General features: G+C 42.4%; 1 protein-coding gene across 1 annotated transcript; it reads left to right on the top strand.

Moving 5' to 3' along the window:
* Positions 1-158: 158 nt before the first annotated feature.
* LOC137261484 (fibrinogen-like protein 1) lies at positions 159-27910 on the top strand. Its single transcript, XM_067799239.1, has 2 exons — positions 159-951; positions 27098-27910. The coding sequence occupies exons 1-2, from the start codon at positions 429-431 to the stop codon at positions 27796-27798; spliced, it is 1224 nt and encodes a 407-aa protein (XP_067655340.1). The 5' UTR covers positions 159-428; the 3' UTR covers positions 27799-27910.

Here is a 27910-nt window from a genome sequence, read left to right as displayed (position 1 = left end):
TGTTTTACAATACATAAATCCGTAAATGAAACATAATTGGCCTGTGTTCCGCTCCGCGCTTCAGTAACATGCGCTGCTTGAATAGAAGAAACCCCGCCTTCGTGCTCTGGTAGGATTGTAGAGGAACGGCCTCGAGTGAGCGAATCCCCTCGTGCAGTGTGGTCTGGAAGCACACTTGGGGAAAGAGTGCAGTGGCGACATCTTCGAAAAGTGTCGTCTGCTCAATTTTCATTCATTTCTGCACGACCCCAAATGCTTGGGTTTGTGCCCTTTTGACTGTTCTGTACTTGGATATACCTGGAATGAAAAATTTAGTTTGGAAGTGTTGATGATATTTAAAGGTGGCTGTTTAACATGGAGACAAGAGAGTTAATTTAGTCCGGATTAAGCTAAGTTATGTGGGAAGAATCGTAACAGCAATCACGACCATGGCATCGGACGTATTGGTGTGTCGTCTGGTCGTAATATGTGTCGTCTGCATTACTGCTGTCGTCTGCCAGCCGACGGTTCAGGAGTTCCGGTGGTCGGAAACGTGTAATCAGGCAAGGGATGAAGATTTCAGGGACGCTTTGGATTTTATACTGATAGAACTAAAGCGCCAAAACCATGAAAACAGGCAGTTAAGACTGGAAGTTGACGAACTGCGTCAGAAGACTACCGAGCAACGTCACCTATTGTTGCAGTTGTCGGAGTCGGTGACGTTGTTGGTGCGGAAGCTGGTGACTGAAAACCAGACGTGTGTGTGTGACACCCAAAGCGACGGACATCTTTCCATTCTTGAACCCTGGCCAGAGGATACCATAGTGATATCAGAGGAGAAGGACACTAAACCTCCACCCGAGACGACATCAACGACTACTCCTACAACGACGACAACTACAACGACGCCTGTTCCAACGTCACCAACACCGGATCCCTTGTTGGCATTGTATGGCGGATATGTTCCTACAGGTAAGTAGAGATGAGTCGAAGGTAGGTAACGACAGCACGTGCGCAAGTATGTTGAGATATAGGTCATAGGTAAGACAGAGTTTCTCTCTCTCTCTCTCTCTCTCTCTCTCTCTCTCTCTCGTTAAGTCGGGGAGACATTTTAACGTATATCTGCAAATCTTGATGTGTTCAATCACCGTTGACGTCGAACAGACCTACAGTGTCGACAGAGCAGTCACCGCTGAAACCTTACAAGAGATAAGAAGGCTTTTCTTATGTGAACAAAGCACCATATCAGATAAGACCAGTTGTTGGTATTCATCGTCTCCTCATGCCAGTTGCGCAGCCTCTGATGGGGCTGATAACTGATACTTTATGGTTCAAAATGTACATTCAGTTAACTATCATATGGAACAAATGCTTCGTACATGATGATGATGATGATGTTGATGATGATGACATATCCTCATATCCAACCTCCAACCACAAGCAGTTAGAGAGCAGGCAGGTGAAACGAAGGAATAACAACAGTATGACGCTTTTCATGACTTGCATAACTTTTTAAAGGAATTCTGAAATGTTGGCAACAGTCTTTGAATTACTTAAATATGGAATCATTTTGCTAAAGTATGTTATATATATATATATATATATATATATATATATATATATATATATATATATATATATATATATATATATATATATATATATATATATATATATTAAGGCAGCACAATAACACATTTTTGACGCATGGCATGAGTGCACTGGTGGGAGAATGTTTTTTTTTTATCCCATTAGGACATAAATTTTCAAAGCTGCGGGAAAATTGAAATAAGAAAACATTTTATTGTTTCTTGTCGGAATGAAAATTCTGGCGGACGGGAAATGGGAAAAGGGAAAAAACACAGACAGCCTTGGCAGCACTTCAGTTTGAGACATATGGTGTTGAGTTTTCAAGATTCCTGCAATGATTAGACTGTTTAAACTGTACCATAACTATACCACAACGTATCACAACAGATGTGGTCCTCATGTAGTCAGCCAATACCGAACACGCCGCACACATCTGGGCGATAGAGTGAGTGAGTGAGTTTAGTGTTTTAGCAATATTCCAGCAATATGACGGCGGGGGACACCACAAATGGGCTTCACACATTGCGATCATATGTGGGGAATTGAACCCGGGTATTCGCCGTTATGAGCGAACGCATTCATCACTAGACCACCCCACTGCCCCCGATGGACATAAGAGGTTTTCTCCGAAATTTTGTACCATTTCAGAATAAGCACGTCCAGAGGAAACTAACAATGGTATTCATATAGCATACACATGTGGAGATTTAATAGTTATACCCATTCACTACCGCTCAGAATATATGTAATGTTTATGTTAACAAACAAACCAATTTTAATTGAAAAGGATCCCCAGGGACATGGTTGCTATATTTAGGTCTTTAGCATTGCACGGAGGACTAGGCAGTAGGAAATAATGTGGTTCAGGGACTGTGAGACAGACTACCCTCCGCCCGGCGGTGCAATACTTCTGACAATAAATCATTAATGTTTATGATACAGGTTGTCATCACGTATTTAGCATATATACATGCTATCAACATCCTAGCTGCCGCCGGCATCAGCGCCGTCCTCGACTACAACACGCCGACTGACACCCTGCCACAACATATCCGTATACAGCGGATAAAATCCACATAGTGTATTTCATTGCTTCACCATCCAGGTCTGACATTCCCAGCAGTCTTCAGAGAAATGCCAGGTGATTAATCATTGTAGATCCAGATACAGATTTCATAGCATGCCAGGTAGTTGTGACATTACCGATTAGGTGATAATGACATCATTTTCGGATGTTATTACAGTAGCAGCCAGCCAACTTCCTATGTGCCTGAATAAAGGGTTGGGAAAATATAGGGAATATATAATAATTACTATAATGATAATAGGATGGAAAACCAGGGCCTCCTTTCACAAAGCACTAAGGTGATCGTGAATCACTAAGGTAACCTTAGTGCAATGTTAAAGAATGTGAATTAAGGCTAACTTTAGTAACGGTTGCTTCGTGAAACCCAGAGCCGAGTTTTACAAAGCTGTCTTAAGGCTGCGACTGTCGAACCTACTGTAACACAGACGTGCGACTTTTGTAGCGCTACGATACCTTTCCGAAACGGGGCCCTGTTCGTTCTTAAGAAACATCCAAATAAACGAGTGGTCAATGGTTCAGCACGCAGCATCACGTTGTACGGAGTGACGTTGTGCGGAGTATCAACACCAGGATCCGCTGGTTGTGTATTCGGATTCGACCAGATTAAGATCCTTGATTTGTCAGCGTCATAACATTACACCCCAGTTTCACCGAAGCGCTTTTCGTCACTTCCGCTATATCTGGGGCGGTGGGGTAGCCTTGTGGTCACTGAGCGTACACTCGCCACGATGAAGATCCGGGTTCGACTGTCCTCATGGGTACAATGTGTGAAGTCCATTTGTGATGTCCCTTGTATTGATAATGTTGAGACATTGCTGAAAGAGGCGTTAAACCATGTTTCCTCTCTCACTCCACTTTATTTCCCACACCAATATGACATGTTGTGAAGTATTATCTAAATAGAATTCAGACCTAACCCACACACTCACACATTGACAAGATTCAGAGTCAGGTTTCAAATATACTTCTCGAGTAAGACTGTTTCTGAAAGTGCGGGAATGTTGATCTACAACATCAGGACCGTTGATCTGCGACTACAGAGAACGTATCAGCGTTTCAAAAACATTGTTATCTACTCGTTAACAAAGCTAATTTTGCAAATACTGCGACCGTACGTAAACGTAAGGACGGGCTTACAGACCAATATGCACGCCACGTTTGTACCCTGTACATGTGGAGATTTAACTTAAGATATTCACAGTAGGGAACCTGCCTATAATACTCTGCGACAGCCGATTGCACGCTTTCTGCCGAACGGATGGATTATTTACCTGCTTAAGATGGAATTTATGGCTGATAAAAATTTGACATGCCGAACTCTGGCATCTCCTTTGTAGTCAAGTCACCCTTCACATGCAGGCGGAATTTGCGACGGAAACTCAAACATTCCGCATTTTTGTGTAAATGAGTAAATTCGCTGAACAAAAGCCTAACCCGAGTCGATGTTTGTATTTTATTTACTGGCTATCTACATCCGCGGGCTCTGAAAAAGACACAATCTCCTAGCGGAGGCGCTCATTATGCGATCCCTGCCAAGATGTTTTTCGTTATTGTTTATGTAGTAAAGGTAGATTGGTATACCAATCTGGCAGGAAGGCTGGAGGTAATGGCGGTTCCAGGTGTGCCAGGATGCGTCTGGTTCCGTGCAGTAATTTCCCTGTTGGGTATTGCGTTCCCTTCGCAGTACTCAGTGGCATCATTCAAGGCTATTGTTGATTAGGTGGGATGTAAAAGTGTGGTTTGGGACCATAATTTGTTGTTTCAATAGCGAACAGACTTTCTCCAAAGTCGGGGTGAGTGAGTGACATGGAGTGTGTGAGTATAGTTCTATGTCGCTCTTAGCAATATTCAAGTAATGTCATTACAGGTACACCAATACTGGGCTTCATACATTGTACCCACGTGCAGAATGCAACCCGGGTCTTCGGCGTGACGAGCGAACGCTTTAACCACAAGGCTACCCCAACGCCTCTTATGTAGTAGATAAGTCAGCTAACGTGTCTCCGCATGAAAAGCCAAGGAAGGAGACACTGTTGTAACCGTAAAGACACCTGGTATTCAGAAAAAAATATTTCATGTTTTGTAATCGTCACGTGTAGCAGCGAAACTAATCACTATACATCACTACATATCCACTGAGGATTGAGGTCACCCAAGGTGGAAATTCATGAGATAGTAAAGCTCTACTAAACGCACATTCCTGGGAAAAGACAATAGGTACTGACCACGTGCTGGACACATGCCTGACTCAGCGTGGGACTGTGACCTCCCACGCGCCGGACACTACGCGATACTACGCCTTTGCCGGACATTTATCAAACAAACAAATAGTCATAGAATCCTATATCACTCTTTGTTCTCTCAACTGATGTTCACAGTTTGCTATTTCATCATTTTAGAACCAGTTACATCGGGTATTCCTAAGAGAGGCATTTAAAATCCAGTACGATGAGGAGGACCACTTTTTGTGGATAGATAACTTCTTTATTGCAATGGATGCAACTATTATCACATGTTATCACGTAGAAATGTCACATCTACTGCAACAAAGAAGCTACCTGTCCATAATAGGAGTTCCTCTGTAAACAATCTGTAGAATGTCCAACACCACGAGCAGTAGGACTGACCCTGTCGTTAAAGGCACCGGAGTTTGTTATGCCGAGTCGCCTCCCTTAGGCGCACCAGAATCCTGTTATTGTTAGTTTAATTTTGAGATTAGCAACATTATGCTTTTATGTTTGTCAGCTTCACACCCCTGCTCATGGTTTTGTCAAATGGTAAATATCCGACAAGACTTGTATCGCTTTGGGTTAATCGCACATCAAACCGTGGTGTAACTGAAAGGAACCACTCTTCAACAAATACCACGTGTACCTCATAAGCGAGACCCATTCCCTTGAATTATCACATGGATTTCTGGACGGGAATTAATTGCCTCACCTAAAGTACAACCGTTTTGTAGAAGCATGAAGGCTTAATATATTGATATTTTGAGAAGGAAAGTGCTTACAGTGTGTTATATATTGCAGATGTGGTATATTTTAGCAGTACTGAAATAGCATAAAGAGCCATACGGTCAGGTTTGGCTCAGGCGTGTATAAAATATTTCACCAGATACCAGAAGCTTAATTTATCTCCTCTAGCATATGCGCGACGTATGTATTCTATTGCAATGAGAAATGTTGCTTTGCCATAACACTAAAATATGTTTAATACCTAAAGTGTTGCCTAGGGCGGCGGGACAGCCTAATGGTTAAGGATTTCGGCACGCTAAAGACCCGGGTTCGATTCCCAACATGGGTACTATATGTGCAGCCCATTTCTGGATTTCCTTGCCGTGATATTGCAGGGATGTTGCTAAAAGCGGCGTAAGCTAAGCTCATTCACTCACTGAAGACCTACATGTATGTAGACCTGCATGTATATCAACAAGCGTGAGGTACTGTTATGTCTTCGTGAGCACCTCAGTAATGCACGTACATTCGTTTGCACGTGGTTATCAACGCCCACGTGCATGGCAGAGTTCATGCATGTCGGCAGTTGTGCACTTTGCGTAATTTTCACACATTTTCCGAATTACTATTGACCACGGTCTCTGTGTACAAGCGAAATGGCCCCACGACGCTGATTTATTCCGCCATGATAAAGACAAACAAGCATCATGGACGATGTGTAGACAACCAGCGGCTTCCACTCAGCCGTTAGAACGTATCCGCGCTGGTCACTGGTCAGCTGGTCAGCTGGAGATGATTGGAGTTGCAATCGGTGTTCATGTACATCCTCAATACATCTCAGATGCGGGGAGACATCACAGACGGGAGGTGAACATGCTCAATGATCTGATTAAAACCAGATTATCAGCTCAGCATGATACCGTCGGCCTCTGATATGCCCTGTTTGAAAATGTTGTACATTCAATGTTACTGGGCCTGCTGACTGAGTCGCTGAGGGTGGCGTCGTTTGTGTATCATTGGATGAGTTTTTGTACGTGCTGAAATGTGTATTATCTGTTTGGATTGCATTGTATATCAACGACAATGCCGACACCCTGATTGGGAAACATCTTCTTTGAGTGAAGTTACAGAGTCAAATGACTCACTGACACTCACTGACATCATGTCCCAGGTGACATCTACAGACGAAACCGTTAGATGTCAAATGAATGATTCCTGTAAATGTTGAAACCACATTTGTATCGTGTTCACCCCACATGCCAGGTTTGACTAACAGCTACTTCGGTCCAGATACCCTGCGTCCGTTTTTATGTTGCCTTCTTGGTTTCAAGTAGAGGTCTGACATTTCCGCGTTGGTATTTTACATAAAACATGCGGCGGCAACATGTTGACTGAATTAATTCTGTCGGAATATCTTGAACTCATGGCGTTGCCTGGTGTATCAGTGAGACACCCAGTTCAGCCGTGTGTGTTTTGTTGCTGGACATGAACGGAGGAAAGTAGTCAGTCTCACAGACCCTAAACCACATTATGTCCTTTTTAGCAATGCTTAGACTAACAACTAGTCTCTGAAATGAACATATTTTACTGAATAAAAACCTTCATAGTGAAAAAAAAATATAGTGAAAGGGAGCCCTGGGACTTTCTTCATTGAAGCTAAGGAAATCTAGACTTGCCACATTTTCTAGACTTGCGTGGGCTTTCTTGGATATATTTACTTCAGGATCTACACGACAGACTACAATGCTTAACCCTTAAATAAAGCAAGTCTAAATTTCCCCAGGCACACGTCCCACCTTACTGGGAATAAATTTAAAAGGATTCACTTTATTTCGATCAAACGTCTATGTATTCAGAACCTAAGCCTCAGTTTAGATTTTCAGGACGAAACCTCACATTACCCACGTGGTACTTTGTAATGGGGTTTCATAACAAACTGTTACGATACATATGTCTCATAACACATTCCAGTGATATGAGACCCGTGAAGGTCCCGGGGTAGAATTGGCCTGCAGCAACCCATGCTTGTCATAAAAGGCGACTATACTTGTCGTAAGAGGCGTCTAACAGGATCGGGTGACTTGCAATTGGTTGACACATGTCACTGGTTCCCAATTGCGCAGATCGATGCTCATGTTATTGGTCCAGACTCGATTATTTACAGACTGCCACCATATAGCTGGAATATTGCTGAGTGCGGCGTAAAACTAAACTCACTCACTCACTTACTCCAGTGATTTGAATGGCTAATACGTGAACTTTGACATTACCGGCACTACGTATCGGTTCGATCTTGAAATCACTGACGTTGTTTAAATATTACTCGCATAAAAACCTCTCGGTCACAAGAAATGAGATCGCGGTGAATACTCCGAATGAACATTCCAAAAGAAGGAACTTCAACCAGCCAGATTTCATCCTATATAACTAAAAGCGTATAACTCGTCACGCCGAAGACCCGGCAGACAAACAACTAGTCTCTGAAATGAACATATTTTACTGAAACAAGTTCATAGTAAAAAAATAATAAAATGAAATGGAGCCCTGAGACTTTATTCATTTTCCGGAAACTAAGTAAATCTAGACTTACCACATCTTCTAGACTTGCATGGGCTTTCTTGGATATATTTGCTTCAGAGTCTGTACGACAGACCCGAGTTCAATTGCCCATATGGATACGTTGTGTAGAGCCCATGTGTGATGTCCCCCTACCTAATGTTGCTAAAAGCGACGTAAACATTACCCAATCATTCATAACCATGCGCCTCATGCCACCAGATAGATACAGTGACCCCCTCCCCCCCCCCCCCTCACTGTGTGTGAGTGAGTTTAGTTTTACGCCGTCCCCGGTAATATTCCAGCTACGTGGCGGCGGTCTGTAAATAATCGAATATGGACCAGACAATCCAGTGATCAACAACATGAACATCGATCTACGCAGTTGGGATAGGATGACATGTGTCAACCAAGTCAGCGAGCCTGTCCACCCGGTCCAGTTAGTCGCCTATTACGACAAACATAGTCGCCTTTTACGACAAGCATAGTCGCCTTTTACGACAAGCATAGTCGCCTTTAACGACAAGCATAGTCGCCTTTTACGACAAGCATAGTCGTTTTTTACGACAAGCATAGTCGCCTTTTACGACAGGTATGGTATGCTGATGACCAAGTCTGACCCGCATCTCACGGGTCTCCTCACTATGACTGTGTTAGGGGCAAAATGGACTTCCGTTCTTTGATCCCTACGCATGTTCTCAAGTAAAGTTGCGTTATCGTAACTCTATGCACGTACCTTGTAAATCACGCCAACGCCTTTAGAAAGCGATGCAGCATTTTGTAAATCTCATGTTGTTTGAAAAACAACATCTATCAAATCTTGACTTTTCGACCTTTAGATAATTAAAGAAAACATTCGGCTTATTTTGAGATAATACCCACTTCATAGTTCACGCAACACACACAAAGGGCTGTAACAGTTGTGTTGATGAAATCAACAAGGTCACGTGGTAGTCAGGAACCAACCAATGGCACGCTGGCTTTACGATATGAACTGTTAAGTGGGTCTTAAAGAGAACCATCTTATCTAACGAGGTAGAGTTACCACAAGATATCGTCATGTTGGCGACATATCCGCCGTATTCGTTCTCGGAACAATTCCAGCTTTGTGGCAGTGAAATATTACTAGCAGTCTTTTTATCGCAACTTTCCTGTACCTTCAAACACAACTGCCGAAACCACTTACTGCAGACCGTTTATTTTTAAGTGATGAATTAAAAAGACTTCTGTCAATTATCATAAAGTTGAGCGTAAGACGGCGGCTCTTCATCAAAAACCAGTTTTGAGGCTGCAGATAACAATTTCTGAAAACGTATTTATTTTTACCGTGCCACCACTTAAGGATGGCGCGCATTAGCATGTCATTAGATAGTTATTATTGTAATGCCAGCTATAGTCTGTCGCTAAAAAGCCATCTGTACTGCAACGTTACTATATTCTTTTCTCAACTTGGGCGGACGCACCTTTAGTGGTTTACATACGCTGACAGACTGGCGTTAACGAAAGAATGAACCCAGTCATGGTACAGTGCTATCAAACTTGTTTTCTCTGAATCCAATGAAAAGTATGTGTCTTAAGCTTCATTAAATGATACGCGAAATCCTGCCCATTATCTTAAGGCAACTTAGTCATAATTAATTAATCTGCATTAAGTCACACACATATGCAAGCGTGCACGGCCATAAAGCAAATTTCGCCACCAACCGTTCTCATACATCCGCGGAAGCCCGTTCCGCCAACTAACCTTTCCTCGACCAGTTTTAGACTAGATTCACTGTGAAGAACACTTTCTATTCGAATAGGACTAATATTGACTCCAAAATTAAGTGGTTCGTACTATATCGGAAGTCAAAACACGAGTTAATTGACGGATTTACTAAGCCTTGAGTTTGTGAGTGTCGTGTAATAAACGACTCTTACAGCCAACATTTGCTCAACCTGTAAGCAACGTACGGACAATGCTACGTTGATGCATTACTTTTCACAGAATCCCTGTAGGGACCTCTGTTGTTTATTGCAACGGCCATAGTGCACACGCCTTATCTGTCGCCAGTGTCAAACATTATGTAAACAATGATTATGACGTGCTACACGCGGTGTGGAGATCATTTGTCTCCGGGAGATATTATACTCTGTTTATTGGAGGAGATCGTGTTTATACGTATCAACTTAAACATGTTCTCATACTGATTTTCTTTACTGGTTCACATATCTTTGAGACCCGTGAAGGTCCCGGGCAAAAGACGCCTTCGCCAACCCACGCTTGCCATAAACGGCAACTATGCTTGTCGTAAGAGGCGACTGATGGGATCGGGTGGTCAGGTTCGCTGACTTGGTAAACGCATGTCATGGGTTCCCAGTTGCGGAGATCGATGCTCTTGCTGTTGATCGCTGGATTGTCTGGTCCAGACTCGATTATTTACACACCGCCACCATATAGCTGGAATATTGCCGAGTGCGGCGTAAAACTCACTCACTCACTCCCATACTTTGACACGGAGACGCTATCGACAGAATGAACCCAGTTTAGGTACAATCAAACCCGTTTCAAACTTTCGATTGTCATAATTCAGATGCACATGTAGTGTTAATACAATAATGTATTGTACCAATATCTCGTAAAATTATCTTGTTGAATTTGATCTGTTTATATTCTCAAAGCGTTTCGTTGCGGTTAGAAGGTGTAATTGGTAATAATTATTCCAATAAAATGCATGGAATGGTGTAACTGGCTGTATGGTAGAATGTTGATGACATTATTACATGAACACGAGGTTTTGATACCAAGCCAAACACTGCATCGCCGCCAGTTGCGAAAACACTGTTATTCAGGAAGATGCTTTTTAGCCGTGAAATTAACATTAAACATATTAATTTCATCATAGACATCGTGATAGGCAATAATGGGGTACTATGAGGGATGATAATTCGTGATTAATGTTATGTTCGTACATGCGAAACATAATGTTCTCGTAAACACAACCTTTATTAGACAATAATCTGTTAATTATGTTTATGCGAAATTTGATTTATCCAAATCAAAACTAACGGGATTAACGATTCATGCTTGTGAAGTAACCTTGCTGTAGATATTACATTCCCAACAAGATCGCCTTCAGCAGGTTATCTTCACGTACTTGTGAGTGAGTGAGTGAGTATGCTTTTACGCCGCTTTGAGCAATATTGAGGGCATGGTGGGCGAGCTGGCTAAAGCGCCAGGCTAGTGATCCAGCGAGGTTGAGGTGTCGGGATCGATCCCACCTGTGCCCCTTGAACCCGAGAAGTCAACTTTGTGTGCAGACTCTTTCAGTGATGTCACAACCCCTAGTGTACAGTACACAACGTTAACCCTGTGCACTTTAAAGAACACAAGAATCCGTTGCTATATAACCAGATGGTGGCCACATGAGTACGTGCAAACACCTAGTTGCGGGTGCAGCAACGTGCATTGATCTTGGACAAAGTACTGTCACTATGCGTCCCAGTCCACCCAGCTGTTATTGGGTACCTCGTTATGATGAGAGAACGTCAATAAACTCGGTGCGCCAAGTGGCAGCAAGAGTTGTATACTCCCCAGGGAGTTGAGATTGAAATACGATGTGCTGTTGCGGTTGACACATAGAGATTGACGGACAAAATACATGCCTTGAGCATGCACTAGTGCGTGGATATGTGCGCTATATAAACATCTTATATCATATCATATTACTTCGTACATTGTACCCATGTGGGGAATCGAACTCGAGTCTTCGGCATGCCGAGCGGACGCTTTGTCCACAAGGCTATCCCATCGTCCCTATAAGAACTTGGACTCACGATGGCTCCCCGTTCAAAATCTATTTTGCACGTAGGCCCCACTTATCTTTCTAAATTAAACCATTTATATATTCACATATTTTCTTTCTGCAATCATCCGTGCGTGCGTATATGTGTGTATGCGTGCGTGTGATCGTTCGCGCGTGCGTGTGTGTGTTGTACACAGTAAGATTAAGTACATATCACCCCTGCACGTGAAAAAAAAGTATTCCAAACGTTCAAAGAGGTCCGAGACTAAAGATATTAGTCTAACCTGAAACGCGGGCTATCTGAGCCACTGACACACCATGAGTAACAGGCGCACCAGAAGCTATCTGGTGTTATCTATTTCAATTCTCTTTCCTGATTCCCACTTTCCTTTTATCTTTAACTGGAAACCTTGCACCGCTAGTGCAGATCTGGACTCGCCAGCTGCAGCCTGTATACGTAGCCTGTGAACTGAGCCACGGTAGCTCGGATGCGCAGCGGTGTCTGGACGACAGTCATAACTTATGTACCCAGGAAACTCCCAGAAATGTTAATGGCGTTTTCAAGTCGAATCTGGATATTTAGTCGTTTTCTGTTCAGTTCCTGGAGACAAGATTTGCTCCAAGTCTGTGCTCATTGATAAGTCCATGGACGAATAGCTAGCGCCATCTCTATTACTGACGCGTCTTGACAAGGGGAAGTCAGTCTTTGCTTGGGACGATTCGGAAATATTTATATATTGTAGAAAGTATGATTTAAATCAATAACTATTGTCACAAAAACTTGTGCAAGTCTACTGGAACCCACATTCATAATTCATGAGCAAACTAGGCTCTTGCCTGCTGATATAAATGGGTAACAGTGCCCTGACGTCTGTGCAATTCAGTATGGTAACCAGTTTAATGACTGAGTTCATTACAAGAATGGCGTGCTTTGTAATTGGTGATGAGCTTAGGAGACGATCCCTTGCTGGGTTAGATAATGTGATATTTCAGTTTTGTTTATCCGGAAGCATTTTCCTCTTCAGCAATACAGACCTTGTTCACTGTCACTGTTCATATACAGTGTGTGCCCGGGCCAAACTCTCCGTTATGAGGACGGTGTGGTGGCCTAATGGTTAAAGCGTCCGCTCGTCACGTTGAAGACCTGGGTTCAGTTCCCCACATGGGTATGATGTGTGAAGTCCATTTATAGTGACCCTAGCCTTGATATTGCTGGAATATTGCTAAAGGCGGCGTAAAACCACACCCACTTTCAGTTTCACGTTGTGAAAACATGTACTATCTTTACTTTAAGGTTGTGGAAATCTTTCTTTTTTTCACATTTCAATAAAAACATGTCAGTTAATCGTGTTTCCTTAGAACGAGGGATCTACTTGCCCGAGTGATCATTTTAATTTCTTTAGTCTTTTGCGGTGCTCAAAAAATATTTATTATTACTGAAAACAGTGAGTGAGTTTAGTTTTACGCCACACTCAGTAATATTCCAGCTATATGGCAACGGTCTGTAAATAATCGAGTCTGGACCAGACAATCCAGTGATCAACTTACTCAAAACAAGTACTGCGAGACATTATAACGCTAAAACATTATCAAAGGGGTCTTCGCGGCGAGTAAGGATATACACCGCTTCCAGCAATATTTCTGCTTCATCACGAGGCGTCATTTCAAACAAAGCAAATGAAAGCCTGGACTAAGCTATAGTCTTTGAATGTATGTAATTTTAATAGCAACAAATAAACCCATTTACACTGAAAAGGAACCCCACTAACATGTGAAATTCGCATTTGCTTCATTTAGACTTTAGCGTTACAGTGTGTATAAGCATTGGTGAAAATATTGCGGTTCAGGAACTATGAGACAAACACAAGGCCTTACCGAGACTTAAAAACTAGCCTCTGAAATGAACATATCTTGACAAGAAACAAAGTTCACTGGAAAAACAAAAATATATGATGAAAAGGAACCCTGAAACTCTCATCGTTTCCAAAAAGCTGTAGAAATCTTGACATGCCACAATTTCTAGACTTGCGTGGGCTTTCTTGGATATATTTGCTTCAAGGTCTGCATGATAGAGTAACTATTATCTAACCCTAGCCGATTGATTTCTGTCTTGTGGGTGCTATGGGGTAGCTTGGAGGTCAAAGAGTTCGCACGTCACACCAAAGACCCGTGTTTGATTACACACATGGGTGGGTGCAATGTGTGAAGCCCATTCCTGTTTCCCGCGCCGCCATATTGCTGGAATACTGGTAAAACGGTGTAAACCTAAACTCACTCACTCATTATCTGTCTTGTGACGACATGTGCAGCACGTTATAGGATAGACAATACACGCTGACTTGGAAATATTCGCCACGACAAGAACCCATTCAGGCAGTGAGTTGTTTTTGGCTATTTATTTCAGACATACAATGTTTTTCGGTAAAATGAGGGGCCTGAAACATATATTCTTTGACAACATGTTGTTTTAGCATCAATCATGACCCTCGTCCCACGTTGTTTTAAACATTTTTTGTGGATAATTTTTGTTCGTATTTTTTATATAAAACAAATACAGTGAGACGCTCAAACGAATATGAAACTACTGGTCCATAAGACAGAAAGGTTATTTTTAACACAAGCCTAAACGATGCCCTCTTACAACGGTCTAACAGACAGCGATGGGACCCAGCCCACTCAGGTTTGCACATAGACTAACAGCTAGTCTCTGAAATGAACATATTTTACTGAAAAAAAACGTTCATAGTGAACAAAATAATATAATGAAATGGACCCCTGAGACTTTCTTCATTTTCAGAAGCTGAAGCTATGGAAATCTAGACTTGCCACATTTTCTAGACTTGCGTGGGCTTTCTTGGATATATATACTTCAGGGTCTGTACGACAGACTAGTTTGCACACTCATATCAATGAAATGCGTTGAGGGAAGTCAATGGTTTAACGGACATGTCATATTTGATCAAACTGCGTAAAGATTATTAATCACCCTCCCATGATAAGAACACGTCTTCAGCCCAGTTGCTGAAAATAACACTTGTCCTGTCTGTTTTCTTTATAAATTGAAAAACAACATACCTCAGGATAAACCCAGGTGTGCAACTGAAACGGTTCAGCACAAACAGACTCTGTGCAGGGCAACGTGTGTGTGGACTGTGCAAGTTGAAACCTGTGTTAAATCAGCCATGAAATGGGCTTTTGAGAGATTGTGATCTCACCACTTCCTCAACTCCGTGCGCATTGTAGACAGTGAACCAGTTAAGCAGGAACTTGAGACTGTGAATGTATTTTTCAAACTACTTTTTGAAACCTCTTAAATGATGTAAAGATTCACTCTTACTCCCCAGCAGGTTTCGTGGAATGTTCAAGTTTGTGCATCGCTGTATTTTTGTGGCCTGTTTGTGATAATGGAGAGAATTTATGTGCGGCGAGTCTGTCAGCCTGCCGCTGTGTTGAAGGGTGCGTGAAGATGCGCATCTGAGAAATAGTGGGACGTCACCCTCGGTTCATCTCAGTTATTGGTTCAGGCCGATGGAGGGGAGATATCCTCACGAAATGCAGTCTGGAAAAGTAAACAAATTTTACGGGGTTTGGGTTTCGCGAGAAAATGGGTGGGCTGGTGTTGAAAACGAAACGCGATATGCACAAGTATCGGGTTATTGCTACATCGGAACATTAAACACCAAGGTATACTTGAACGTGCAGAGACAGACCCAGTGCTGATTATGCCACAGACTATGAAATAGAACGAGACTGTGAACTATTGGCATGAGACTTAACCGTAAGTGAACTTTGCCATTGCAGCCAAGCGTCCAGTCATATTGGTGCTAACTGTACTTGACCATGAGTTTCTCGTTAATGGAGGTACGACATGTGAGATCGTCAGTCCTTTTTGTTTTTTTGTTTGTTTGAATTTTGTTTGTGTTTGTTTTTATATCTCTACAAGGCGAACACATACCGAACATAATTCTTGTAAATAAAAACCTCAGCTATGATAACTTTGACCATTTCTGTTTCATTAACACAAAAAAGACGCGAAGACAATAGAGCGAAATAAATGGCGTCGTGCAGTAGACTAGTGTAAGGCCTGCCCGTTCTGCATCAGCCAGCATAGAGTATTCCGTTTGTGGACTTTGTCAAATTTCTTTCGATATGTGAACACAAGAACACTCAAACCGTTACTAGGTTCTTCAGTCAAAACTGTTACATATTAAATTTGCATGGTACATTCTGTGACATTACGAAATATGATAATTGCTAGATTCAACTTCATCAAGTCTAAAAAGAGTTTGTATATCTCTGCATTGATACAGATTTCCATGTACTCTGCTTGTCCAACATTTATGGGGTCATTGAGGTAGCCGAGAGGTTAAAGCATTCGCCCGTCACGTCGAATGTCCTGGTTTGATCCTCCACTTGGGAATAATGTGTGAAACCTATATCTGTTGTCCCCCGCCTTGATATGGCTGGAAAATTGCAAACAGCGGCGTAAAATACAACTCACTCACTCCAGGATTAATGTTTACTTGGCATGTCCAACATTTCTATATACATGTAACTGCCACTGTACAGATCAGTCCAATAATCCCCGGATCAACGAAACGGTCAAAGACTTTGAGACATCTGAAACACTCGATCATGGTGTCCAAGAATATTAAATGCATCTTGACGTCATGCCATATGGAGATATCCCAGTACATATGATGCCGTCACACAACGTCACGTAGTCGCTGTACGTATGTCAGAACACCATAACGTGGACAACCGGAAAGTCATTCCATGCAGTCAGGATCGCCTGGGTGTCCAGTAAATCCGTCCACGGTCCGTCCTCACCCCAATATATCTATCAGCAGCTACGCCACAGTTCCCAAACACCCACACAGTATCCCCCGATAGTGTTTTCTTACCAAACACCAACCTGTAGCAGTCAACTCAGCGCTTGTATCAAAGAGCTGTAAAACAATGGCAAAGGCTATGTTTTCTAGCCAAACAAAACAGTCCCTCAGCGTAATGGTATGCTTAGGCTTCCTGAACACTTAAAGAGGCACATCCTGACTTTGTGACGTTGCCTCCAGCTTTCAAGGAACGTGATATATCGATGTCAAAGCATTGTTGCAAGATGTGGTAGGTTAATGCAGCAGGGTTAACCTGTCATACAGACTCGGAAACAAATATATCCACGAAAGCCCTTTCAAGTCTAGAGTATCTGGCAAGTCTGAATAACCACAATTTCAAAATCTGAAGAAATTGTCTGGACTCCTTTTCGTTGTATTTTATAGTTATATTTTATGAACAGTATTTTATGTGCAATAAATTATGTTCATTCCAGAGACTAGATGTTAGTCTATAATGTGAAACATATTTATTTAATGGTATCGTTTATCACGCTACGTGCGCAATATAGATACAAGTTCTTGGATGTATAAGGTCCTTAACACCTTCAAACTATTTTCGGTAAATATTTACCTGAGTACAAAATGTTCGGCAGGAGACGCGATTGTGGAAACAGGGACGATTATGTTACGCTAATCCCAAGTTTGTTACCCAAGGAGGAATCACCAAGAATGTTTTAAGACAATGAGCCAAAAACGATAAAATCTGTCTAGGTTGTACGGAAACACTGGCATAAAGTCACCGGATGTCTAAGATTCTGAGTTGTGTTACTGATAAATGTGTCGATGCTATTTCTCCAGGCGGCAAACGTATAATAACATCATGAAAAGAAATCATCATTACATCAGTGCTTTTATATATAATTTTCATAGTAACAAACTAACTCATATAAATTGAAAGGGAGTGGCAGGGAGACCAGAGAACCTGAGGAAATCTAGACTTCTTCATTTAAGGCTATAGCATTACAGAGAGTTAGGCAGTATTGAAAATATAATGTGGTTCAGGGAATGTGAGACAGACTACGGTGGTATGAACCAGTAGTGATCTTCATAGAACACATGTCGAGTGTTGGAAGATCCGGTTTAGAATTGATCTACAGAAACCTATGCTTGTCGTAAAAGGTGCTTGTTGTAAGAGGCGACTAACGGGATCGGGTGACCTGGTTGACACTTGTCATCGTATCCCAATTGCGTGGATCACGTTGGTGATCACTGGATTGTCTGGTTCAGATTCGATTATTTACAGTCCATCGCGATATAGTGGGAATTGTGTTCTCACTTTGGTTGGCTGATGACAATACAACGTTTTTGAATGCTCTGTTTCTCTTGATGGTGATTTCAGCGCGGAAACTGTCATTTTGGAGTAGACGGACAATAATGCATTCGTTTAATCAGTTGAAAAAGTGTCTGGCAGCTCAGACTGGAGTGGTAACAAACATGTAACGATTATTACTAAATTGAATTGAGTGGAATACAGTTCTGGAACCCGATCCACAGAATGTTCACAGCTTTATGTCATTCGTATGCCTATGGTAAAGTATACGATTATGATAGGTCATAACTTTACAACGCTAAGGATAAGGACCGTTCTGTACAGTGAGTGAGTGAGTTTAGTTTTACACCGCAGTCAGCACGGATTTCTGTTAGTAGCACGGTTTGTTGATAAATAACTCAACCCTCTGTCAGTGTGCATTGCATGTACGTGTTCAGTGACTACCATTTCCATGTCGTCTCCAGGAAAGAAAGTGTTCCCAGTGTCTCAGGCTTGCCTACTAAAGATGATCGGACCGTCAAGGTCGGCCGTTAGACCGATGTGTGTCACCATGACCGATAGCCTTGCTCGTTGTTCAGACTTTCAATCACAAGTTTGTGTCGTCCACAATCGATTACTTACAGAGTGCAATATATAAGCCCGAATGAACCAGTGGGTTTGAATAATCACCCTTCTCAACGAATATCTTAGTTTTGGGACATCATTCTTTTCGATATTTAGTCAGAACTTAACATTGTTGATTGGGCTGATGATGCGGTGGGGTAGCCTAGTGGCTAAAGCGTTCGCTTGTCCCGGGTTCGATTCTCCACATGGATACAGTGTGTGAAACCAGTTTCTGCCCCGCCGTCATGTTGTTGAAACACTGCTAAAAGCGGCGTAAACTCACGAGCTGGTTTGGCTGATCATTTCGAAGTGCTTGCCTTATATGCTCTGAAAATTTCTTCCAACCTTCCCAGTATACATACTGTTTGACCATGTTGGATGATAGCTGAAGTATTCAGGACCTGACGCGAGGGATGGTCTGGTGATGGAGTGGCCAAGATTCTGACATTATCATTGGGCACTCATGGCGTAGCTCCGACACTGAGGGACGTCATCGGTGGAACATGTCGAGCACCTCCTTGATGGACCGTCTTGTCGTTCATCAACATCTTTGTGGGACTGCGTGATAACACGGGATAAGTCGGCTGCACGTACACACAGGCTATTTGGAATTTATATTTGAATTCCGTTATCAGGGAGCTCACAAAACCTATAAATCAATTCTTGACTATAAATCAAGTCTGGAGGTGGCCATTGCGTGCCTGTGAGCTTCAAGGGTTACAAGGGCACCGGTTGTCTGTCTCACTGTCTAACAGTCCCTGAACCACATTATTTTCTCTACTGCCTTGCCCTTCCTACCACGCTAAAGCCCTAACTGAAACAAGTCTAGATTCCCTAACTCACTGGGGCTTCTTTTCAAAGTAAAGTGGTAAATTTCTTACAATCAAAACTATACAGAGACCTAATGTTAGTCTAGGGCACTGCTAAACTGGCTCATGGAGACAAAGTTTATTAGGTCCGGAAGAAACTTTTTGGGGACACGACTGTCTCAGACGCAGGAGTTGCTTTCCTTTTGGGTTCCAGAATTCGATTACAATAAGTCGATATTTTTCGACCTGAAAATGACTTTTGGTTTCTTGCAAGTTACATGAGCTCCAGTTAATTTATTGGGCCCTATTCATTTCCTTATGCGTTCTAACAGAATATTGTTCAAGGTTACGATCAACTCTTTTAAGTTTAGAAAGCTTAGACTCTACTACTTTACCGTAAAACAGACTTACACTCTACTACTTTACCGTAAAACAGACTTACGGTAGTTTGAAAAAACTGAGCAAATGTCTGCTCGAATGCCTTCCTAATTAAACTTCAAAACACTTAGGTACCGATTTTGGAAGTTCTCTGAATGCTAAGATAGTAGTACATTAATGTTAATGTATGTCACTTACGACGATCTTAGCGCTAAGAGAGAAAATTTAGGCCTTAGTCTCTGAACATACATAATTCTGACTGCAACAAAAAGACCCATTTAATTTGAAAAGGAGCTCTAGGACGACCCGAGACCACGGAGAAATCTAGACTTGCTGTATTCAAAGCCATAGCATTGCAGGTTAATGCTTATTCCTCGCAATGACACGGGAGCCTGTGCTCTCGCCGGGCTCCACGTGGGTGGTGGAGTAGCCTAGTGGTTAAGGCGTTCGCTCGTCATTACGAAGACCCGGGTTCGATTCCCCCCATTTCTGGTGTTGGAATATTACTATGGTTGAAATGATGCTAAAAGCGGCGTAAAACAAAACTCACTTCCTCACCCCAACGTCTCTTTAGAAGCAATCACATAATAGACTATGTCGTGTCAAAAATCTCTTTCCAGCATACCAAGGAGCAATAACACAACCCCGCACTAATACACAACCCTGAAATGATTATTGCTTTCGGAATGCAGGGCTGATGTAATCTAGTGCGTTATATTTTACGCACAAGCGAGTCCATCGCGGTAACCGCTTGCAAACCAATCGTAACCATTCGTCACTCTCCATAAGTTTCGTCAAAACATCATTGCTTATCAAAGGAAAATTGACATTCGTCACAACTCGTATTCTTTTTTCTTTCCGTGACCTGTATTCGGTGTGACTCGATTTGGTGACGATAGAAGACATGCCGGGGTCTCCTGCTGAGACAGTGTCGAAGCGTTTGCGCAGCAGACATCCGGAACCAGGATAATCTCATTGAAAGAAACGAACGGTGACGAATATCTGCCTTTCGCCTTGTTCCGGAATGAGCCGAGTAGTCACGAACGTCAACTATTTGTTGTCAGTGATCATAAACGAGGTTGTTACAGTAAATTATTTATGAAATTGGGTGTATAACGGGTCAGGCCTAATTAGATATTCGTAATTTCTACCCTTTGACAGATATGTTGCAATTTAACGCGTCTCATCCGTGCGAATGGTCCTTGTTTTCAAATAGCAAGAACTATGTAGTCGGCAGCTGTTAAGCGGCAGATCTTGTCAGTATATCTCAACGTGGCGTCGTTTAATTAAAACTTCAAACAAAACTGCATTCTATTTCCGAGCTCTCAACACATTATATCAACAATAACGATCGGTCGACAAATCGACATGGCGTTTGAATGTTTTACATGTGTGCGTTTCTTTGTGAATCGCTTTTGATCCATTATGTAACATGCAGAAGGTTTTTCAGTTTGAGGGCGGAATGCCTTGAACGTTTTTCGCTCCTCATTTACACTGGTCTACTACAACTGACGTTAGCCCCATTCACTCACTCTATCTAGAAGAACATGTGATATCGCTGTTTGGCGATGTGCGGCGTAAAATAACATCCACCACTTCGTTACGGATGTTAATCACTCAGAGTAGCTTGTCCAAAGTGTTCAGGGTCTTTTAAGGGCGATGGGGTAACCTAGGGGCTAAAGCGTTCGTTCGTTCGTTCGTTCTTTCGTTACGAAGCTGTTCGATTCCTTACATGGTTCAAAGTGTGAAGCCCATTACTGGTTTCCCTCGCATTGATATTATTGGAATATCGTTAACAATAACGTAAAACTAACCCTACTGATTCGTTCACTCGAGTTCTTTTTGGTCGACGTTCCCCACATCCTTAAACCACACACACACAAATGTTCATTACTCCTCCGTAAGATAATGACAGCTTCGAGTGAACCTTGTACATGTTCCGAATTCTCCAAGTAAATCTCTGCAGTCAGTTTTATTCTCCGAAATCCCCGACCCGACAGGTTCCCGCTCATTTCCGTAACCCTAGATAACCAGACCAGATGCTCTGCTCTGCTCTGCTCTGCTCTGCTCTGCTCTGCTCTGCTTCGACAGGCATTTATTTCGCAACCATCTGCCTGCTGTAGGCGGTAACAAAAGCAGAGTCCCCGTTAATATAGACTAATAACATTCTGAAAATAATTACTTATGTGTTCATGTTCTTAAGATTGTATATGCCTATTTCTCGTCTAAACAAGCGATTCCAAAGATATATCTTCTTGTGTATATCACCAGGAAATAGAGTTGGCAACACGTGGTGTGGTTCCTGGCAGTTTGTGCGTCTTACATTTCGGTTAATCTTGTTCCCAAGTGCAGTTTTTGAAGTACGGTACTTGAACAGTTAGCATACAATACTGTTAATAAACTCCCACAAGTCACATGCTTCAAAAGTCAAAACAAAGCCAGAATGATTATTTTGTATTTCATAAACTAATGAGTGAGAGAGTTTAGTTTCACGCCAAACTCAGCAATATTCCTGCTTTTTGGAGGCGCAGTCTGTATATAAATAATCCAGTCCGGATCAGACACCCAGTGATCAACAGCATGAACATGGGTCTACGCAACTGGGATACGATACCATGCGTCAACCAAGTCACTGAGCCTGACCGCCCGATCCCGTTAATCCCCTCCCAAGACAAACATGGGTTACTGAAGATCAATTCAAAACTGGATCTCCACGGGTTCACAAAATAAATCATAATGGCAATAAGGCAAGCAAGGCTGACACTGTTGCATGGACGATGGGTTAGAACGTTCGCCCGTTACATCAGTAGTATGGGGTTCTTCTGTCCTACGCCATCATATTGCAGGAAAGCGACATAAAACCGTACCCTCTCTCCTACAGTCGCAGTGGGGTAGATAAAATAGTGGAGAAGAGAATAATTATGATGATCTCATGATCAGTGAGTGAGTTTAATTTTACGCCGCACTCAGCAATATTCCAGCTATATGGTGGCGGTCTGTAAATAATCGAGTCTGGACCAGACAATCCAGTGACCAACAACATAAGCATCGATCTGCGTAAATGGGAACCGATGACCTGAGTCAACCAAGCCAGCGAGCCTGACCACCCGATCCCGTTAGTCACCTCTTACAACAAGCATAGTCGCCTTTTATGGCAAGCATGTGCTGCTGAGGGCCTATTCTACCCCGGGACCTTCACGGGGCTGATCTCAAGATAAATGTCATTATTTGTGCAACGTTCACGGTCGCTGTCAAAAACAGTGCTCTGCACAGAAGGACGTAAAACGCTGGTGGACGTGTGCAGAGAACTAAAGGTTGCTTTGGAAATGTCTTGAAATTCTTTGCAAGGTCGTCCACAAGAGGAAGTCTCGGATTAGCTATTCGCTAACTACGGAGGTCTAACATTATATTGTGGATAAGGTCATGATATTCGAGTACCTGCACCCATCCATCCCTCACAACGCGCTCTGTCGCGAGATTCCCACACAACCTCCTCTCCCATCGCAAAAACCACCCGGCCCGACTTACATCGGAAGGCGTTCCTTTCCTGCGTCAATCTCCGCTGTTGGGGCCTGAAGTATCGGACTACACGACAGCCGAGGGAGGCACGTGTTGCTCCTCGCTGTCAGCGCTGTGATGTCTCTACCGCACGTGCAGTGTTGTAACAAGGATGCTAAGCCGTTAAAACACGTGCATGTTTACCCCACGACCAATTACTTCACGATTAACTCATATTGCAAAGAACCCCGAGAGGGGCCGTATATCTGTTCGCTGAGTCTGATTACCAATAATCAACACATGCTGTGTAAATCGGGAGCGTCCATCTGGAACATTTTATGCCCGACAATTGTTTGGACAGTCACTTAACTGGCAGCATCGACAGTCACTATGTAAACCATGTTTAATTCTGGAGAATAATCGAGTTATCTAACACTATTTACGACCTGCAGAAACACACGACGAATATGTTGGTTTTCTTAACATAACAATCCTATTAACGATCGAAATGATTTAATTTAAGACACACAGTAGTAATCTGAGAGTGAGTCAGTGAATGGGTGCTGTTAGTGAATAGACGCAGTCGCTCAGTCCTTCTGTTCAGACGGTTCAGTCAGTAATATTCTAGTGATATGACGGTGCGTTCAGTAATATTCCGGTAATGTGACGGTGCAGTTAGTAATATTCCAGTAATGTGACGGTGCAGTCAGTAATATTCCGGTAATGTGACGGTGCCGTCAGTAATATTCCAGTAATGTGACGGTGCAGTCAGTAATATTCCAGTAATGTGACGGTGCAGTCAGTAATATTCCGGTAATGTGACGGTGCAGTTAGTAATATTTTAGTAATGTGACGGTGCAGTCAGTAATATTCCAGTAATGTGACGGTGCGTTCAGTAATATTCTAGTGATATGACGGTGCAGTCAGCAGTATTACAGTAATGTGACGGTGCAGTCAGCAGTATTCCAGTAATGTGACGGTGCAGTCAGTAATATTCCACTTATAACATGACTTTTCTGACGAACATGGCATAATTATTATATTGTCAAATTTATTTTTATTTTTATGTTTCTTAGGAATGTAGTTAATTTAAATGGCATTTAAATTTAATGTTTAGACTTTTGCAAACTGTATTCCAAGATGTAAGATTACCCATCTCAGAAACAAATCCAAGTAGTTTGTAGTTCTGAGATGATGAATAATAATCATCATTATCGTCATCCTCATCACAAAACAGAGAATTATACAATGTAGAGTTGAGATGCCCCCTATCCAGATGCCGTAACAGGTTGGTAGAGGTGCTATTTCCGTGACAACCAACCTTCACACCGGTGTAGGTAAACATACATCAGCTGACATCACAGACGCTCCTGCACTCACAAGGAAACAAATGAAATCCTGCTGTTGTCTTTGATACATTAGACAGGTACATATGCAGGTCTGAAACAAGTCAAGAATCTGAGGTATTTTCTTGACTTATACAGGGTAGGACTATCTAGTTGATCAATGTTGCTAAAATACTGTTACCTTCCCTAAAGAGTGAGTGAGTTTAGTTTTACGCCGCTTTCACAACTATATGGCGGCGGTCTGTAAATAATCGAGTCTGGAACAGACAATCCATTGATCAACAGCATGAACATCGATCTACGCAACTGGGAACCGATGGCAGGTGTCAAACGAGTCAGCGAGACTGACCACACGTCCCCGTTTATCGCACGGATCCCTTTCCTCAAGAAATACCAAGACCGATAAATAGCATACATTTCAAAAAGTGGTGTATTAAAATACTTACAAATTCCATAACTTTTTAATTAATAGATCATTGTTTTTACGATTTAGTCAGCTATATTTACAATAGCACGGGGATAAATGAGTTGGCAGATAGCTCGAGCATCGATACACGACTCTGTGGGCACACACTGAGTCAGACTAAATATCCTGACCATCAAAACACTTTCAGTCCGGTTCATACCAGATACATCGAATACAACTGATCACCAAGAGAGAGTTTATTTCTTTTTGTAGGCAATCGGCCCATGCACAAAGGTATATACAACCTTTAAACACAAATATATGGCAGTTGACAGGTATAGGTGTGTTACTATTCATCACGTGTAGATATACATTTCAGAGCTTCCATACTTTCCATATACTTTGCATAGTTAATCAGAATACTGACCGCCTCTAAATTCCAAAACGCTCTTTCACCACAGGTAATTGACTATGGTCATTTCAAAAATCCCAACATGGAGGCAGGCAGGTATATGACGCGGACGTTCATTAGGAAACAGGAACAGTCGCGTACTGCTTAATTTATGCGATATTTCACGCGCAAAGAAAGGTTTAGTAAAGTAGAGCTCATTAATGTACATTAATGTAAAATCCCCAAACTGCCTCACTCACTCGTACACAACCTACAGAGAATCGCGACGTTGACGGAAGGGAAGCAAAGTAAAGGTCAGGCTGTACTCTCTCATATCTGACACCTGGCACGAGAACTGGACGTGATAACACAATCGACCTGTTGGGGAATGTCAGAATTTCCATTTCCTGATAAATGGTAGGCCATAGGCTTGAGTTGGATGCATAACTCGACTTCATTTCGGCAGCTGGTAGTGTAACACACGAGTTACTTTAGGCGTGATACTCACAATTCGAGAATCTGTGGAATGATACTCGACTACAACTCGAAGCATCGAGATGTATTAATCGTATCGGCATTAAGAACATGTGAAGGCCAATCTAACAGCGAATGCCCAGTTAAGATAGAAGGTTACTGAACTATTGAAGAAATCATCTTTTCCCAAACACTGTTCCCAGGTCACATCTTCGTACGTTTTGATAAACACGTCAATATATAGCAAATAGTACCTGCATTGTGACCTGATTTATCATGAAACAGACCGACATTGTATTCTGTATTTAGTATAACGCCAATCTGTAGATTCTGTAGTGATTATTGCACATATCTAAAGGCTTAAAGTGTATCGTAATGACATCAGGGTCAAACGAGTGCTTTATGGAAAGGCGTTCTCCGGGACAGTGTTCTAGATATTTAGATTGGCACGAATTCCTAAATCTTAGCTGAAGAAAGTTTAGACAAACATTCCTATTAGATCACATGGTTTGTTATCAGATAATGATGTGTCTATTTTGATACAATGTATTAAATTTATGATCTGTCACCTGGGTATGAAACTCCCCCAATATTCAGCCAGACCACAGGGCTGGCTAGATATAAAACTTGCCAGCCCTGACCAAAACTTACCTACCCACAAAATATCTTCATATACAAGTCTAAATTTTAACCCAACTGTCGGACAGGTAAACTGGAGAATCTGACAGTCCGTGTTAAAATAACCCGTCCCGGGCAATGACCAGCTGGATGGTATGGGCGATTGTCCATTGTGTTACTCAGTGACCAGGTGGGTCGTGAGAAGGTGCACGGTTGCACAGGGTGTTTTCCAGGACAGCTGTCTGATGTCGTTAGTGCATTAAATATTTTATACCTTAAAACTGCATATTATTAGCAGCGCATCAAAACGTTCATCACAACACAATGTATCTCTCGTTGCACTTACATAGTCTTCCTGTAGGAGCATTTGTTAATAAAGGTAGCTAGTGGCGGCAGTAGTAGTAATGGCAGCAGCAGTATCCATTATGTGGGTTTTTATCAACGTGTTTCCTCTATTCCAGATTGTGAAGACGTTCGGAATCTGGGGTTCTCCACCAATGGGACCTACCACATTAGACCTAACGGTTCCTCCATCCACTTCACCGTCGTGTGCGAGTTCCACGTCGACTCCGTGTGGACCCTCATTCAACGTCGTATCGACGGCTCCCTGGACTTCTTCAGGAAATGGGACGAATACAAACACGGCTTCGGAAATATTTCCTCGGAGTTTTGGCTTGGGAACGAAAAAATCCACCTTCTAACCCGTCAGAGGGCGTACGGGTTAGGTATAGACATGTGGGACTGGCCCGACCCCAGCAAGGAGGAAGATGTGAGTACGCACTACTTCTCACAGAGTAGCTACTTCCGGGTTGACAACGAGACGTCTCACTACAGACTCCACGTGCCTCAGGACTACTTTTCTTATACGGGTTTTGGCGGAAGTGGACTTAGGGTCCACGCGGGGCCTTTTTTGACCTACGACCACGTGACACCGCGCATGCGTGGTAACTGTGCAGTGAAGTTTCATTGTGGATGGTGGTTTTCAACGTGTGTTCGGAACGCCAACTTCAACGGCCGCTACTACAAAGGCGGGTACGAAAACGTGAACAGCAGGACTAGATCGAGGGATGACATCTACTGGCCAAACATTGAACAATCCCTACAAAGCACGACGCTTAAATTACAGAGGGCGAACGAAACAGTGGTAGATTTATTTTCGTAGTGAATGCATGTGTTTATCTACATCCGTCTGTGAGAGGTTGTTTTGTATTTTTCATGTATGAGTGTTATATGTATAGCAAATAAATATACCTATGTTATACCCAACACAAAAA

Source organism: Haliotis asinina, chromosome 14 (genome assembly GCF_037392515.1).
Source record: "Haliotis asinina isolate JCU_RB_2024 chromosome 14, JCU_Hal_asi_v2, whole genome shotgun sequence".
Lineage (NCBI taxonomy): Eukaryota > Metazoa > Mollusca > Gastropoda > Lepetellida > Haliotidae > Haliotis > Haliotis asinina.
This window is presented reverse-complemented; position numbering and strand designations above follow the sequence as displayed.